Source organism: Thermobia domestica, chromosome 4, assembly GCF_964235325.1.
Source record: "Thermobia domestica chromosome 4, izTheDome1.hap1.1, whole genome shotgun sequence".
NCBI lineage: Eukaryota > Metazoa > Arthropoda > Insecta > Zygentoma > Lepismatidae > Thermobia > Thermobia domestica.
In genome coordinates, this window is record NC_137457.1 from 220955930 (window position 1) to 220969021 (window position 13092).

The 13092-nt window shown below is 34.5% G+C and overlaps 1 protein-coding gene across 1 annotated transcript in view; it reads right to left on the minus strand.

Annotated features, from left to right (window-relative positions):
• Positions 1-12290, minus strand: part of LOC145683447 (dehydrogenase/reductase SDR family member 11-like) — a 33534-nt gene extending 21244 nt beyond the window's left edge. The window contains exons 1-2 of the mRNA XM_081754786.1: positions 12153-12290; positions 1365-1536 (exon numbers count right to left, since the gene is read on the minus strand). Coding sequence (XP_081610912.1) covers positions 1365-1536; positions 12153-12284 — 304 coding nt within the window. The 5' untranslated portion in view covers positions 12285-12290. The remainder of the gene's footprint in view (positions 1-1364; positions 1537-12152) is intronic.
• Positions 12291-13092: the final 802 nt, after the last annotated feature.

Here is a 13092-nt window from a genome sequence, read left to right on the forward strand (position 1 = left end):
CCCCATCTTGCATAGAACAGTTGAAAATTTGTAGTGATTATGTACGCGTCATAGTCGTGTTTGTCTGAATGGGATGAGAAGAAAGAGGACCATCCCCTGTGTTTCTAGAGATCGTTCTGATAGGAAACGTGATTGTGCAGAAAATTTTCCACGTTGCTTTATAGTTGTTAGTGGTAACTGATACAATGACAAACTTAAGCTACGCTGAGTGCACAATAAGGCTACAAATCAATGCAGCTTACTTGTATTTTCAAAGGATCATATTTAACCTATTATACCGTTATGATATTCCATTTCTATATGGTAGGGAGATATCTCGCACTCTTATGCGCTAGGACAAAACGTCCAGTCATGTGGCGAAATCAACGGTAATACATGGAACAAATGGCACGTAAAATGGAAATTCATATAATCTTTTCACAGACATTCTTATGAAATATACTGATGGATCCGAAACGGATTTTTGTCTGCTCCTGCTAGTAAAGTGAGAGTTGAATCGTTGACAGACTCACACGCTTGACGGTCCTTAGAAAGTTTATTAAGAGAAATTGAAAAAATTTATCAAACTGTACTTCAACCCAGTCTCCTTGATATATAGAACACGCTTACAGGCAGAGCTTACACACAGAGCACAACTGCTGATACGTCAGGGTATTTAAGCTGGTAAGGATACTTACCATAAAACCGTCACATCTTTTGGTAGTAGTGATCTAAGAATCCAAGCATTAAAGGCCTGTCCTTACCTATACAGTCGAATCGGTGAAGATGAAAAACAAACACAAAAGGCGTCAAATTTTGGAGCATTGGACCACTTCGCGTAATAGTAGGACCTCACTTTTTTTCTGAATGTAAGACGCGGTAACTTCATTTAGGGTTCTCCTGAACATCAGAGAAGAGGAGATCACAGTGTGTACACCATTTGCTTAGTTGAAATACCTTGAAACAAAAATGAAAAGTAACCTTAACTGGTTACAACACAGTCATTAAATCTAACTTTTAGTCTATCTACATTCTCAGAAGACTGGTTATTATTGCCTTGAAGTTCGACCAAATACATCAAGCCCACTTCGCTTGATGTGTTCAAGCCCATGTCAGTATTTCGGGAACGTTAGCATATCATGTAACGATAGAAGTGCATTGCATCCTGGCTCCATATTAAGCTATTGACACTCTCGTGTGGAAGCAAGACATTTAATAATAAAAGTCATTATTTTATTTAAAAAAATAATATTTTTGTTACCTGTACTTCTTTTCTTTTTTCAATGAGCAAAATATTTTGATGTAGAACCTCATTCAAACGATAATTAGCTCATACAGAATTTTATGTGTATTCCATTTATGTGTACTCTATTTGTTGTACGTACCTACGAGTGAATCCTTCACATCAAGAACACCTGCGTTGTTGATACAAATATCCACTCCTCCAAACTTCTCCTTCACCCACTGGAAGGCGGAAAATATATCTTCCTCCTTTGATACGTCACATTTCAATGGGAATAATTCACCGGGTTGTCCCTTCAACTCATTTGCAATAGCCTGTAATAATAATTATAGTAATAACTTTATTTTAAGTGTTATGAACAGCTCATAGGCAAAAATAGAGAACTATGTGAAAACCATTATGTAATCATTTTAAAACAGACCAGAAAGTTTATAGTAAGGCTCTTGTCAGAAGGTCAATATATTCAAATTATAAGGTTCAAACTGATTTATAAAACAAGATAAAAATAAAAATAAAAAACAGACCATTTCATAATATAAGATTAACAGAACTATGCAAATTTAATTTGCGAAGTTTCATATAACTACCATTTAAAAGAATGAGTCAATCTTCCTTAAAATTGCATATCCGGCATGCAATAACCTTCGCCATTTATTGTCATATTCCAACATAATATATTGGTTCTTTAAATAAAAGATTATAACATAAAGATATACTGGAGATACGTAATAACAATAAAATCAAGATTCTGTACAGTTAGACCCATTGTCATAAAGTTAAAAAAGATTAACTTTTTAAAGAATTGATCTGTTATTTTTGTTTACATTTGTTCATTAAGACGTTGTCTCTCTTCTCAGTATTTCACGTTTTGAATTTAGTGCTACAAATGTCGATTGAGTCCTAACACTATAAATTGACAGTCTTATTCCTTTGTTTTATAATCAATATTCGCTGCTATATTTATCGAATATCATTTGAATAAAGAATTAATTAATAAATTTCCTCCTTTCCGATAGGGATTGAAGTCCCCAAAAAGTTTACCAATATTCATAGTCGTGTGAATAGTAATCCTTTTTTCATTTTATAACATAGTAGCCTTATAAAACATTTCTGTACAGCTTCGATTTTGTTAACAAGTGTGTTAGATAAACTGTTCCAGACAACAAAATTTAAATTTGGATCTAACAAATGTCTTATATAGGTACACGTAAGAACAACCACTTATAAAATGAGGCCTTTGATAAAATATAAGACCTATTGTTTTTCTGGTTGATTGCACTATATCATTAATATGATTACCAAATTTCAATTGTCTGTTACACAAAATGCCGAGATTATTAATTTGTTCTAATTTGTTTATTGATACTTCATTAATTTTATATTTGCTGATAAAATATTGAGTTTTATTCGTGAATATATTATATTTAGTTTTTCTTCAGAGTTGATCATTAACAAATTCTCTTCGCACAAATGATTTACTGTAGTGTAAATCTTTCTGCAACAGATACTTATTATCCTCTAAAGAGCTGTATGTTATTAACTACTCTAAGGAGCTTTATGTCGTCTACGTATAATAGTATTTTTGAGTAATTTGACTTTTCCTGGTAGATCATTGATAAATATAGAAAAAATAAGCGGCCCCAGAGGATATCCTTGAGGTATTCCCTTCCCTATTTGACCTTTACTAGATGTTACATTGCCTATTTTACTTTAAAAGTTCTATTTGATAAGTAGCTTTCAAACCATCTAATATATGATAATGACAGGCCAATGTTTGGTAACATAATAATAATCCGAGCATTAATAATAATAATAATGTTATTTTGGTACTTTACGCATATGGGAAAATTATGTTTTGTATAAAGTCTAATATTAGAATTCATTATAGACAGTAAAATAAATAATGTAACACACAGTACAAATAAAAATTAAACAAGCAGATTAAATCCTCTCTCATGTTCATGTTTTCTAGATTAAGGCTGATTGATTTACAAAAAGTGAAGAAAAAACAGTAGTTTTAAGAGTTGTGTTTCATTTCAGTATCACTAAGGTAATAGATTAAAAGAAAACATCAACCTTCATAAATTTTGCTTCTTGAATAAAATTGGTCTAAATCTATAGATATGGAGGAAGAAAATCTAACTGATCAACACCTAAGCCAAATTGCTTAAGCTAGAAATTTGAAATTTGAACAATACATAGTTTTGTGATGATAAATATCAGTAGTCTCTAGTCTCTACATATACTACTGTAGTAAATTTCGCTATAGCGGAAGTTGATTATCAAACGTGGGGTTTGGACTCAAGTAAGTTCGAAACCCAACTTTGATGGTAAATAACTTGAGGACCAAATATCTGGGGAACATAATCGTTTTAAAGTAAGTTCTTGAAGTATTCCACCATGCCAAATTTGGTCAAGATAGGGTGAATTCCGTCAATCGCTTTTAGTGAAATTTCTTGACTTCACTGAGTTCAAATCCAACTACGAGGCCAATGACTTGAAAATCAATAATCTGTACACTATAATATTTCATACTGTGTTCGAATATGTACAAAGCTTTCAATTTTTACCATTATACCAAGTTTAGTTAAGATGTGATTTAGTGAAATTTCTTAATTTCACTGACACGTAACACTTCCCAAGTGTAACACTCCGAATTTGATAAAATTTGGCAGGTAGATCCTACACGTATTCGTGTTTTTTTTTAATTTTCTACGGAAAAACTGTTTTAGGGGGCAAAAGCTCCCACCCAAAATTTTGAAAGTTCACGCTCGAAAGCCAAGAAGAAGTGGACAGAAGTGAATGAAATTGTGCACAGATATTGTAAACGTAAAGTGAGGGAATGTGTGTTTCGTATTTTCCTGAAGAAAGAAAAAAACGGTTGGGTAGGGTCCAGACCCCTCCAAATATTTGGCAATGAAATATCAAAAGTGCTAATAACAGTATGAGAGAAGTGCCTAAACGACATGAAGAATTGCAACGAAACTTTGTGTAGGAACAATACGCAAAAAATAAACGAATATGTGTTTTTTATTTTCCGCGGAAACAACTGTTCTAGGGCTCAAAGGCTCCTACCCAAAATTTTGAAAGTCTACGGCCGAAAGTCAAGAAGAAGTGGACCGAGGTGAATGAATAGGTGCACAGATATTGTAGGCACAAAATGAGAGAATCATGTATTGTCATGTTCTATCACTACCCTAATATTGGTAAATTTCAGATGAGTTCCATCAATTGCGTTTCAGTAAAAATTCTTCATTTTGCTTAGTTCAAATCCAACTTCGATGCCCAATAACTTGGAAACCATTTTTGTCATTGGATGATGTACTTATATAAGTGATTTTACAAAATAAAGAGTTTCGAAAAAGGCAAAATTTTCAATCCTTTGTAATCTCGTTCCTGTTTATTCGAAATCCATTATATCATAACCATAGAATCAGACATTAAAATACTTTAGCTGTGCATTGACGTGTCCGTCTCACTTGCGATATTACTCGGTAGAAATCAGCAAATTTGGATGTTTGTGATACTCTAGTGTCCTTAGTTTGCAAAGATGAATTACAAATATGATATTGTAAGTTTTCGTTGGACATGTAGATTTGAAATGTGTAATAACCTGACGTAGCACCATTAAAAAAAGAAACTTTATGTTGAGTTGGCAACGCTGTTAACCTGGAGTTATCACGCAGTATGATAAATAATATTACTTTGTCAATAGTTGAATGGTACAAAATTTCAGCGTTTTGTATTTATTAGTTTAAAAATTTCAATGGCGCATCAAGATAAATAGTTCACCTTGTATGTACAGTATGTTCAAAAATTCGATACCCAAGCTGTAGCAAGTGATTGTCTACATCAAATGAAACAAAAAAGTTAAAATAAACATGGGTCGAGAAACACCTCCTTTCAGAGCTATAAACTGCCGTAAACTACGAAAAATAAACTTCAAAGCTCCTTAACTCGAGAACTATGAGACTTACCGCAATAGGATCAAGAAATTACACAGGAACTAATACATGCTCTATCTAAATGTCCTTGTTTCACAATTCTTTGGTGTCGGTACAACGAATTGTATAGAGGAAGTTGTGGTACGAAGAGACACTTTTAAGTAATATTTACGGATAAATGATAATATTCAAGCAAATTCTAAGATTCATTTCATTTCTCTGTTAGTAACCGAAAATTACTAATATCGCTTTTCTCTTTCATGTAGCAGCCAATATTATTTTCAAGTTATGCAATCACGCACAGTATACTTTATCTTCAATGTAAAATCAAATTTTGATAACAAAATATGATGTCGTAACTTTTTAAAATTGTATTTAATAACTGGATCATTTTCAAAAGTAAAAATTATAAAAAAATAAAATAGAATAGAAAATAATAATCTATATTATAAAATTGAAAGTGACTATGTTTGTGGTTCTTAATCTTGAACCACTGGACCGATCTTAATCAAATTTTCGACATTGATGAGTTTCGGATGTGAAATGGTTTCTGTCTCTTCACTTTGACGGTAGATCTAGAGAAGGGGAAGGGGTGTATATAAAAAAATAAATGAAACTTAATAATTGTAGGGAAGGACTACTGCAATGTTGATCAGTGAGTGTTCAAAAATTGGGAGGTCGATATACGCCTGCAACACTATATTTCCCCACAGAAGAACATTTCCACTATCAAAACGATCATGTTCATCAACGTTCCTGGATTAATTATGTGTTCCCTTATGGATTAATTATGGATGTTATTGGCACCACCGCAGACTGTGCCGCCTATGTGCAGGTGTCGACGGAACATAACATAATGAACAAGCTAAGGACCACCACCATGCAGTCGACGTGTCACTATAATGTGTGGTATTACTTTTTAACATTTGGTATTGCCATTCGGGAAAAGTATTGAAGAGCAGTAGAAAACTTTCACATGCAAGATCGTAAAATTCTAAGTTAAGGCAGTAACTTTGCTATGTAAGTCACAAAGTGGTTTAGTCGCAAACAATATCCGAAAACGCTACGACGGTGTCAAATAGTGAAGCAATTGACTATTTTAGATTAATACGAACGGAAATCCCATGTGAAGTCTAAGTTTATATGGGTAAGTAACTGAAAAGCAGAAGACTCGGTATAAACCAAGGTAACAAATTTCTTTAATGTTGATATACTTAATATGGTACTTATATCATGGCAACGTAGTAGGTAACTAGCTGAATGATAGTAGTAGAACTCTCAGGGAGTTTCAGTTTTTGTATATTGAAGTATTTTAGTAATCCATAATACTTTCATTTCATCCCTCATTCAATGAATCAAAATGAGACATTTTTGTTTCCCATTGACACAAGAGGGACAATACAGTTTCCGGGGGAGGGGTATTTCCAGCGACTGTGCGCATGCACCATATAGAGCAATCAACTAGTATTGGCGAAGGAAAGTTGTCAGTACCGGATTTGGTCAGTTCCCGTACACACTAACTAATACAGATTCCCGGTGTTTTCAGGAATTGCACACATGCAACATATACAGGGTGTGCCAAAACAACACCGACAACCTTTGGGAGGTGATTAATAATACCAAAATAAGACAAAGTATAGACCAAAGTGGGTGTACAAATGCTTCCTTTCGAAGTTATAGACCTTCGAAAAAATGAAAAAAAATTATTTTAAAGGTCCATAGCTCCAAACCTAGCAGTTTCATTTTTCCCCACTACAAATACAAAAGCATATGCCAATTTGGAACTATTCATATTGTTAGGCTCAAGAAAAAATTGTATATATAGGCCTATAGTACCGTACCATAGGGCTCCAAGACTGATTAACAACATGAGGCCCCCTCTCAAATTTTTGTATTATTAACAAATTACAAGAATCAGACATATACTAAAATAAAAATGTCGTTTTTCCGGTATCAGTGTTTACAATTAAATTGTGGCAATAATTTGTTAAATTTTCAACGTAGCCATGAAAAGATAAATGATACCAGGGACTCGCAGAGTTGGCTCCTGGGAGTCCAAACTCCCCCTTCCTTGAAATCACGACATTTCTGTAAATTTTATCTAATTTGGGGGCGATTTTACAAAGAACCATTTCCATTTTCCATTGAAAACTCCCCACAGTTGTAGAGAAAAGTGATATCGACTAACCAACGTACCTTTTCGTACTGAAGAAAAAGATTCCTTAATCATCAAGCTGAGTCAACGCTTTCGAAAATTATCGCATGTTGTATTTAATATTAGAGTATATGGCCAGAAGTACTTTTTTCGATTTTAAAAGAACAGTAAGAGGTAGAAACGCAGCTCTTAGGAAGTTTCCAAGAGACAATATAAAGGCACATCTAATAGTACTAGAGCGGGTTTCCGGAAAATTCCATAACATTGCTTAAATCCGGATCGACTTTGCTGAACTTGCTTGGAAGTAGACTTATTTTATCCTCACAAACAAGAAGTTTAGAACTGATTTTAAAATGTATCAAAAGATTGCGATTTTGACCAAGAGTTTTAGGAATGATCCAAAAAAATGTATCAAAATATTGCGATCTTGGCCAATAATTAGTTTTTGGATCAGGGGCCACAAAAGTTTGTCCCCTTTCATTACCACTTTGTAAACGGAGTGGTAATGAAAGAATAACTATGTAGATACATATAAGGCCTAGGGGGAAGTCGTATGGTAGGTATGACCTTCACGGCAGACATCTTAAAATGAGAATATGGCTGCCATTTTGAATTAAGGTCAAGCTTTTAAAATGGAAGTAGGGTAATATGATAATAATTTCGAGCTAGAATTTAATCAGAAAAACAATGGTAAAGTTAGTTTTAGGATATGCGCATTTGGGGAAAAGTTACAGGCATATTAATTGTTTATATTTACTATGTGCGTAAGTCCCTTAAAACCGCTACTAACCCACGTATTAATGATAATAAGTGGATAAAAGCTTCAATAATACATATTATGCCTAGTGTCAAGTGGTACGGTAAGGGTAACTTGGACGGCAGCCATCTTGAAATCCGCCATTTTGAATTAAAGTGAAGTTTTGAAAAATGAAAACCCACCATGTGACACCTCATTTTAATAGCAAATATTCCCAAAAAGCAAATGGTATGCTTATTTTTGTTCTATAGTTAACCAGTATGAATTTAGGACTACTTCTGATGTCCACCAAAGTCCATTATTCGATCTTTCAAATCGGCAACATTCCTAATTTTCACCGCATGTTTTAAGATTCCAACTGGCACTTTGCAATTGTTACCATGTCTCATGTTTTCTAAATTTATTATATTTTTTAAGAGTTGCCATTTGTCAGTTCATGAATAGTGTTGGGATAGCATCAAGCAATCTTTCTGAATTTTGAAGAGTTGCAATGGTGCACATTAAAAGCGGTACTAAATTCATACTGGTTAACTATAAAACAACAATAAGCATACCATTAGCTTTGTAGGAAATTTTGCTATTAAAATGAGGTGTCACATGGTAGGGTTTTCATTTTTCAAAACTTCACTTTAATTCGAGATGGCTGCCGTCAAAGTTGCTACCGTACCACTTGCCTCTAGGCATAATATGCATTACTGAAGCTTTTATCCACCTATTATTATTAATACGTGGGTTAGAAGCGGTTTTAAGGGACTTACGCACATAGTAAATATAAACAATCAATATGCCTGTAACTTTTCCCAAAATGTGCGTATCTTAAAACTAACTTCACCATTGTTTTCCTGATTAAATTCTAGCTCGAAATTATGTATCATATTACCCTATTTCCATTTTAAAAGCTTGACCTTAATTCAAAATGGCAGCCATATTCTCATTTTAAGATGTCTGCCGTGAAGGTCATACCTACCATACGACTTCCCCCTAGGCCTTATATGTATCTACATAGTTATTCTTTCATTACCACTCCGTTTACAAAGGGTAGTAAGGAACTTCTGCAGTAATCTGTAATTACCACATCACAACTATTAAAAATTATAAAATAAAATGTAAAACATGCACCATGGCAAAAAATTTTGTCTTCACAAATAATGCATACATGCACTCTATCAGAAAAAAAAATCATTGAAATCGGAGCCGGACACTTGAGTGATATCCCTTGTTAGTTGAGTAACAATAACTCTGTGAGTCCGATTTCATCGCCACCGAGGGGTGAAATTTTTCTTGGCGTACAGACAGGTAGGTCTGCAGTATCCATGACAATTTATTCAAATTGTAACACTAAATTAATCAATTTCTTATTCTTTATTCAGTTCTCAGAGTAGAAATGTACTAAGCCTGACTGTTTTTTTTTTTTTTTCGAGGCCCTTATGAGTGAGGGCTCAGAGCACTGCCTAAGTTGCTTCTGCCTAGTTACAGCATTAGATATATGCATATGTAATGCATTATGACTTTATGAACTTGTATAAGAAACATAATGTACTTAAAGTGAGACGCGAATTATGCGAAACAGACTTTGAATCTAGCTTGTTCGGTGATCCAACCCGAGACCACACATAGCAAAGATGAATGTCGTAGCTCCCACCACAAGATTCAGGAAGTTCGTGTTATAAAGTGTCAATTAAACACGGAGATATGAAACGCTATTAAGGCATTTGATCAACTTGAAACAAAATTTATATTGTAGTAACAATTTATCCTATTTGTTAAGATAATGAACATTATATTCTGTTTTTAAAACGAACGTCAAAGCAGATTGTACTGAATAACAAATGAGAAATTATAAAATTTCAATTTCGGTACGATTAAATACATTCGTGCTGCTATGTATTGCGTTATCCGTTAGGAGTTATTGAAGAATTCTGATTCAAAGGAAGGAAATCTACTGTATAGTACTGGAGTAAATTTAATAGAGTTTAATTGTGTAGGCAGTAATGAGTTATATGAGACATTCTGTTGCTGAAAGTGAAATATGTTTTATTATTAGGGTTGTATTCCAGGTACGATATACCCACTGATGATTGAAAATGGAAAACACGCATGGAAAGCCTTAGCGCTAGCAAATTAGCTATGAATAGGTACACCATACCATAATTCTAAGTCAAGAATGAAGGCAAAAAGTTATAAGTGGAAACGACAGGCTGTACGATAATACTTTCACAATTTTAATTTCACATTATTTATTTCGAGACGAGACCGAGACGAGATCGAGTTAAGCATCTGTTAACGGAAACGAGACCGAGACGGCGATTTTTGACTCGAGCCGAGATCGAAACAGAGACCGCTATTTATCAACCGAGACTGTATAAAGTTTCGTCTCATTTCGTCTCGTCTCAATACTAAAATCTACTCGTCTTGAAGAAAACCTGTCAGTACCAGATTTGGTCACTTCTGACAAACTATTTCCGGTACACGGTACCTAATAAGTTTCCGGGATGGGTGTGTTTCCAGGGATTCCACACATATAAAATACATATTAACCAACTCGTCTTGAAGGCAGAAAGTGGTCAATACCGTAACTGGTCACTTCCGCTTACCCACTTCCGGTACATCGTATCTAATACAGTTTTTGGAGGTGGAATATTTCCAACGATTGTACACATCCAATATATATCAACCCTCTTGACGAAAGAAAGCAATCCGTACTTCAATTGATCAGTTTCGGTCTACCACATCTGATACACGGTGAGAATTGTGTCAATATCGCTATAGTATATGGACTCTCTTGCGAAAATATGGACTTTTCTCTCTCGGTATAGCCACGTGTACTATTCATTAAATGAAGAGATTCCGCCATGAAAATCTTGGAGGTATGAGAAACTAAAGTGCTTTTGCAGTTATATGTACGTACATAACTATAATATACATTTATAATCATCCTTTCAACCCCGTCCAATTAAGAAATATACCACACCTCGACCCACCGAAGTCCCGGAAACTATATTAGGTAACGTGTACCGGAAATGATTGACCTGAAGTGACCAATTTCTGCATCGATCGCATACTTTCGTCAAGGCAAGTTAATTGATATATATGTTCAATCACTGGAAACACTCTACACTGGAAATTGTATTAGGTACCCTGTACCGGAAGGGTGAGATGGAAATGACCGATTCCATTACCGATCTCTTCGTTTCGTCAAGACGATTTGACTGATGTGTATATTGCATGTGTGCAATCACTAGAAACACCTCACTCATGGAAACTTTATTAGGTATTGTGTACCGGAAGGGGTTGGCCGGGAGTGACCGATTCCGGTACGGATCGCTTTTTTTCGTGAAGACGAGTTAATTGATATATATGTTCAATGTGTGAAATCAGTCGAAACACCCCATCCCCGGAAACTGTATTAGATGTCGTGTATTGGAAGTGAAATAATACATTATACATAAAAAGAATTATAATTTCATTAATGTATGGCGCTCACTGGGCAACACTCTTCAAATAATAGAGCCTAAACATAAAATGGATACCTTTTCCGTGCATCAACTGGAAAGTAGTAAACTATTTCAGTGCTTCACTGGCTGGCCAACTGTCTTCTCCTGATTAGAATGTAAGTTGTAAGTTGGTTGCATCTGTTCAAGCGTTGTGAAACCAATAAAGTACTGGACCCGACCTGATGGTTTCAAGCAATTACAGCGGCGATACTTTTGCTGTTGACTGTACTATGTTTTGCCACGTCATTCCGAAACATGGCATATATATATATATATATATATATATATATATATATATATATATATATATATATATATATATATATATATACGAGCAACATACAATATCAACTACCAGATTTTATCTATTGTTGTTTGTTTGCTTGTTTCGGGAGACTTCACTATGCACATATTATTTATAAAATATAAGTAACTAAATTTTAGCTGATGCATGGGAGACTGGGGTTCGATTCCCGGAGGGAGCTTATGTGGTTCGGATTCTACGTTAAACTGTAGGTTCACGTCTCATATGGCCTCACTGCTGAACGGGACGCTAAACTGAAAATCATATCAAATTTACCTGAACTCTGTCAACTCTTCTTGCACAACCAATAACCTTAAGTCCATGTTTAACTAATTCTCTAACTGTTGCAGCTCCAATACCAGAACTAGCACCTGTCACCAAAGCCACTCGACCCTTCCAACGATCCATCTCAGTGTTGACTACGGACTTTGTTGTAGTTGCTTTATAAAACATATTGAATATTATGTATTCTTTTCTTAAATATTAACTTACTTCCTATTTAAATCCTGAGGCCTTGGGAACAGGAAGTGTATGTAAATGATTCCTGAGATATAAAAAAAAGTTTATGTTGACCAATAGACTATAACAAATGCATGAGAAGTTAACAATTTTCAAGATTCATAAAAGGAGGGTTTCAATGGAAATAATGACTTGGTATAAATAACTATCAAGATAATGAATACTATTAGAATCTTCTTACATAATTTCTTACAATTACATTAGGTTCATATGGAAGTGGAATTTTTTGACAGATCAAATTATAGGAGCCATAGTGGCTCAGTAGTAGAGTGCTCACACTGAGAAAAAAAATGAGGGTGGCGTACTTAAAAAGATAGGTCACGTGAGTAATTCCTCTAGACGTACAGCAGACGTATAACTGAAAACGCATGTTTTATAGTACTTTCTTTATAAGTGTTCCATCTGTTCGTACTTTCCGTATTTAACAATATAGGCGGTCAGGATCTCACACAAAAATGGACGTATATAACATATAACTGACGAAGGTAACATACATATTTGTATGTAATATAAGGAAGACTGTTAGATATCAGACATCCTGCAACGGCATAATGTAACATCTAAGGGCAGTGACTATGTAGCATACGGATAACGTATACTCCGTACTAATTTCTGTAGTAAATAAGAAGATTCCGTATATTTGTACAATATACCGCTGTCCGGAGAACGGATTTTTCTGAGTGCACCTCTGGTACGT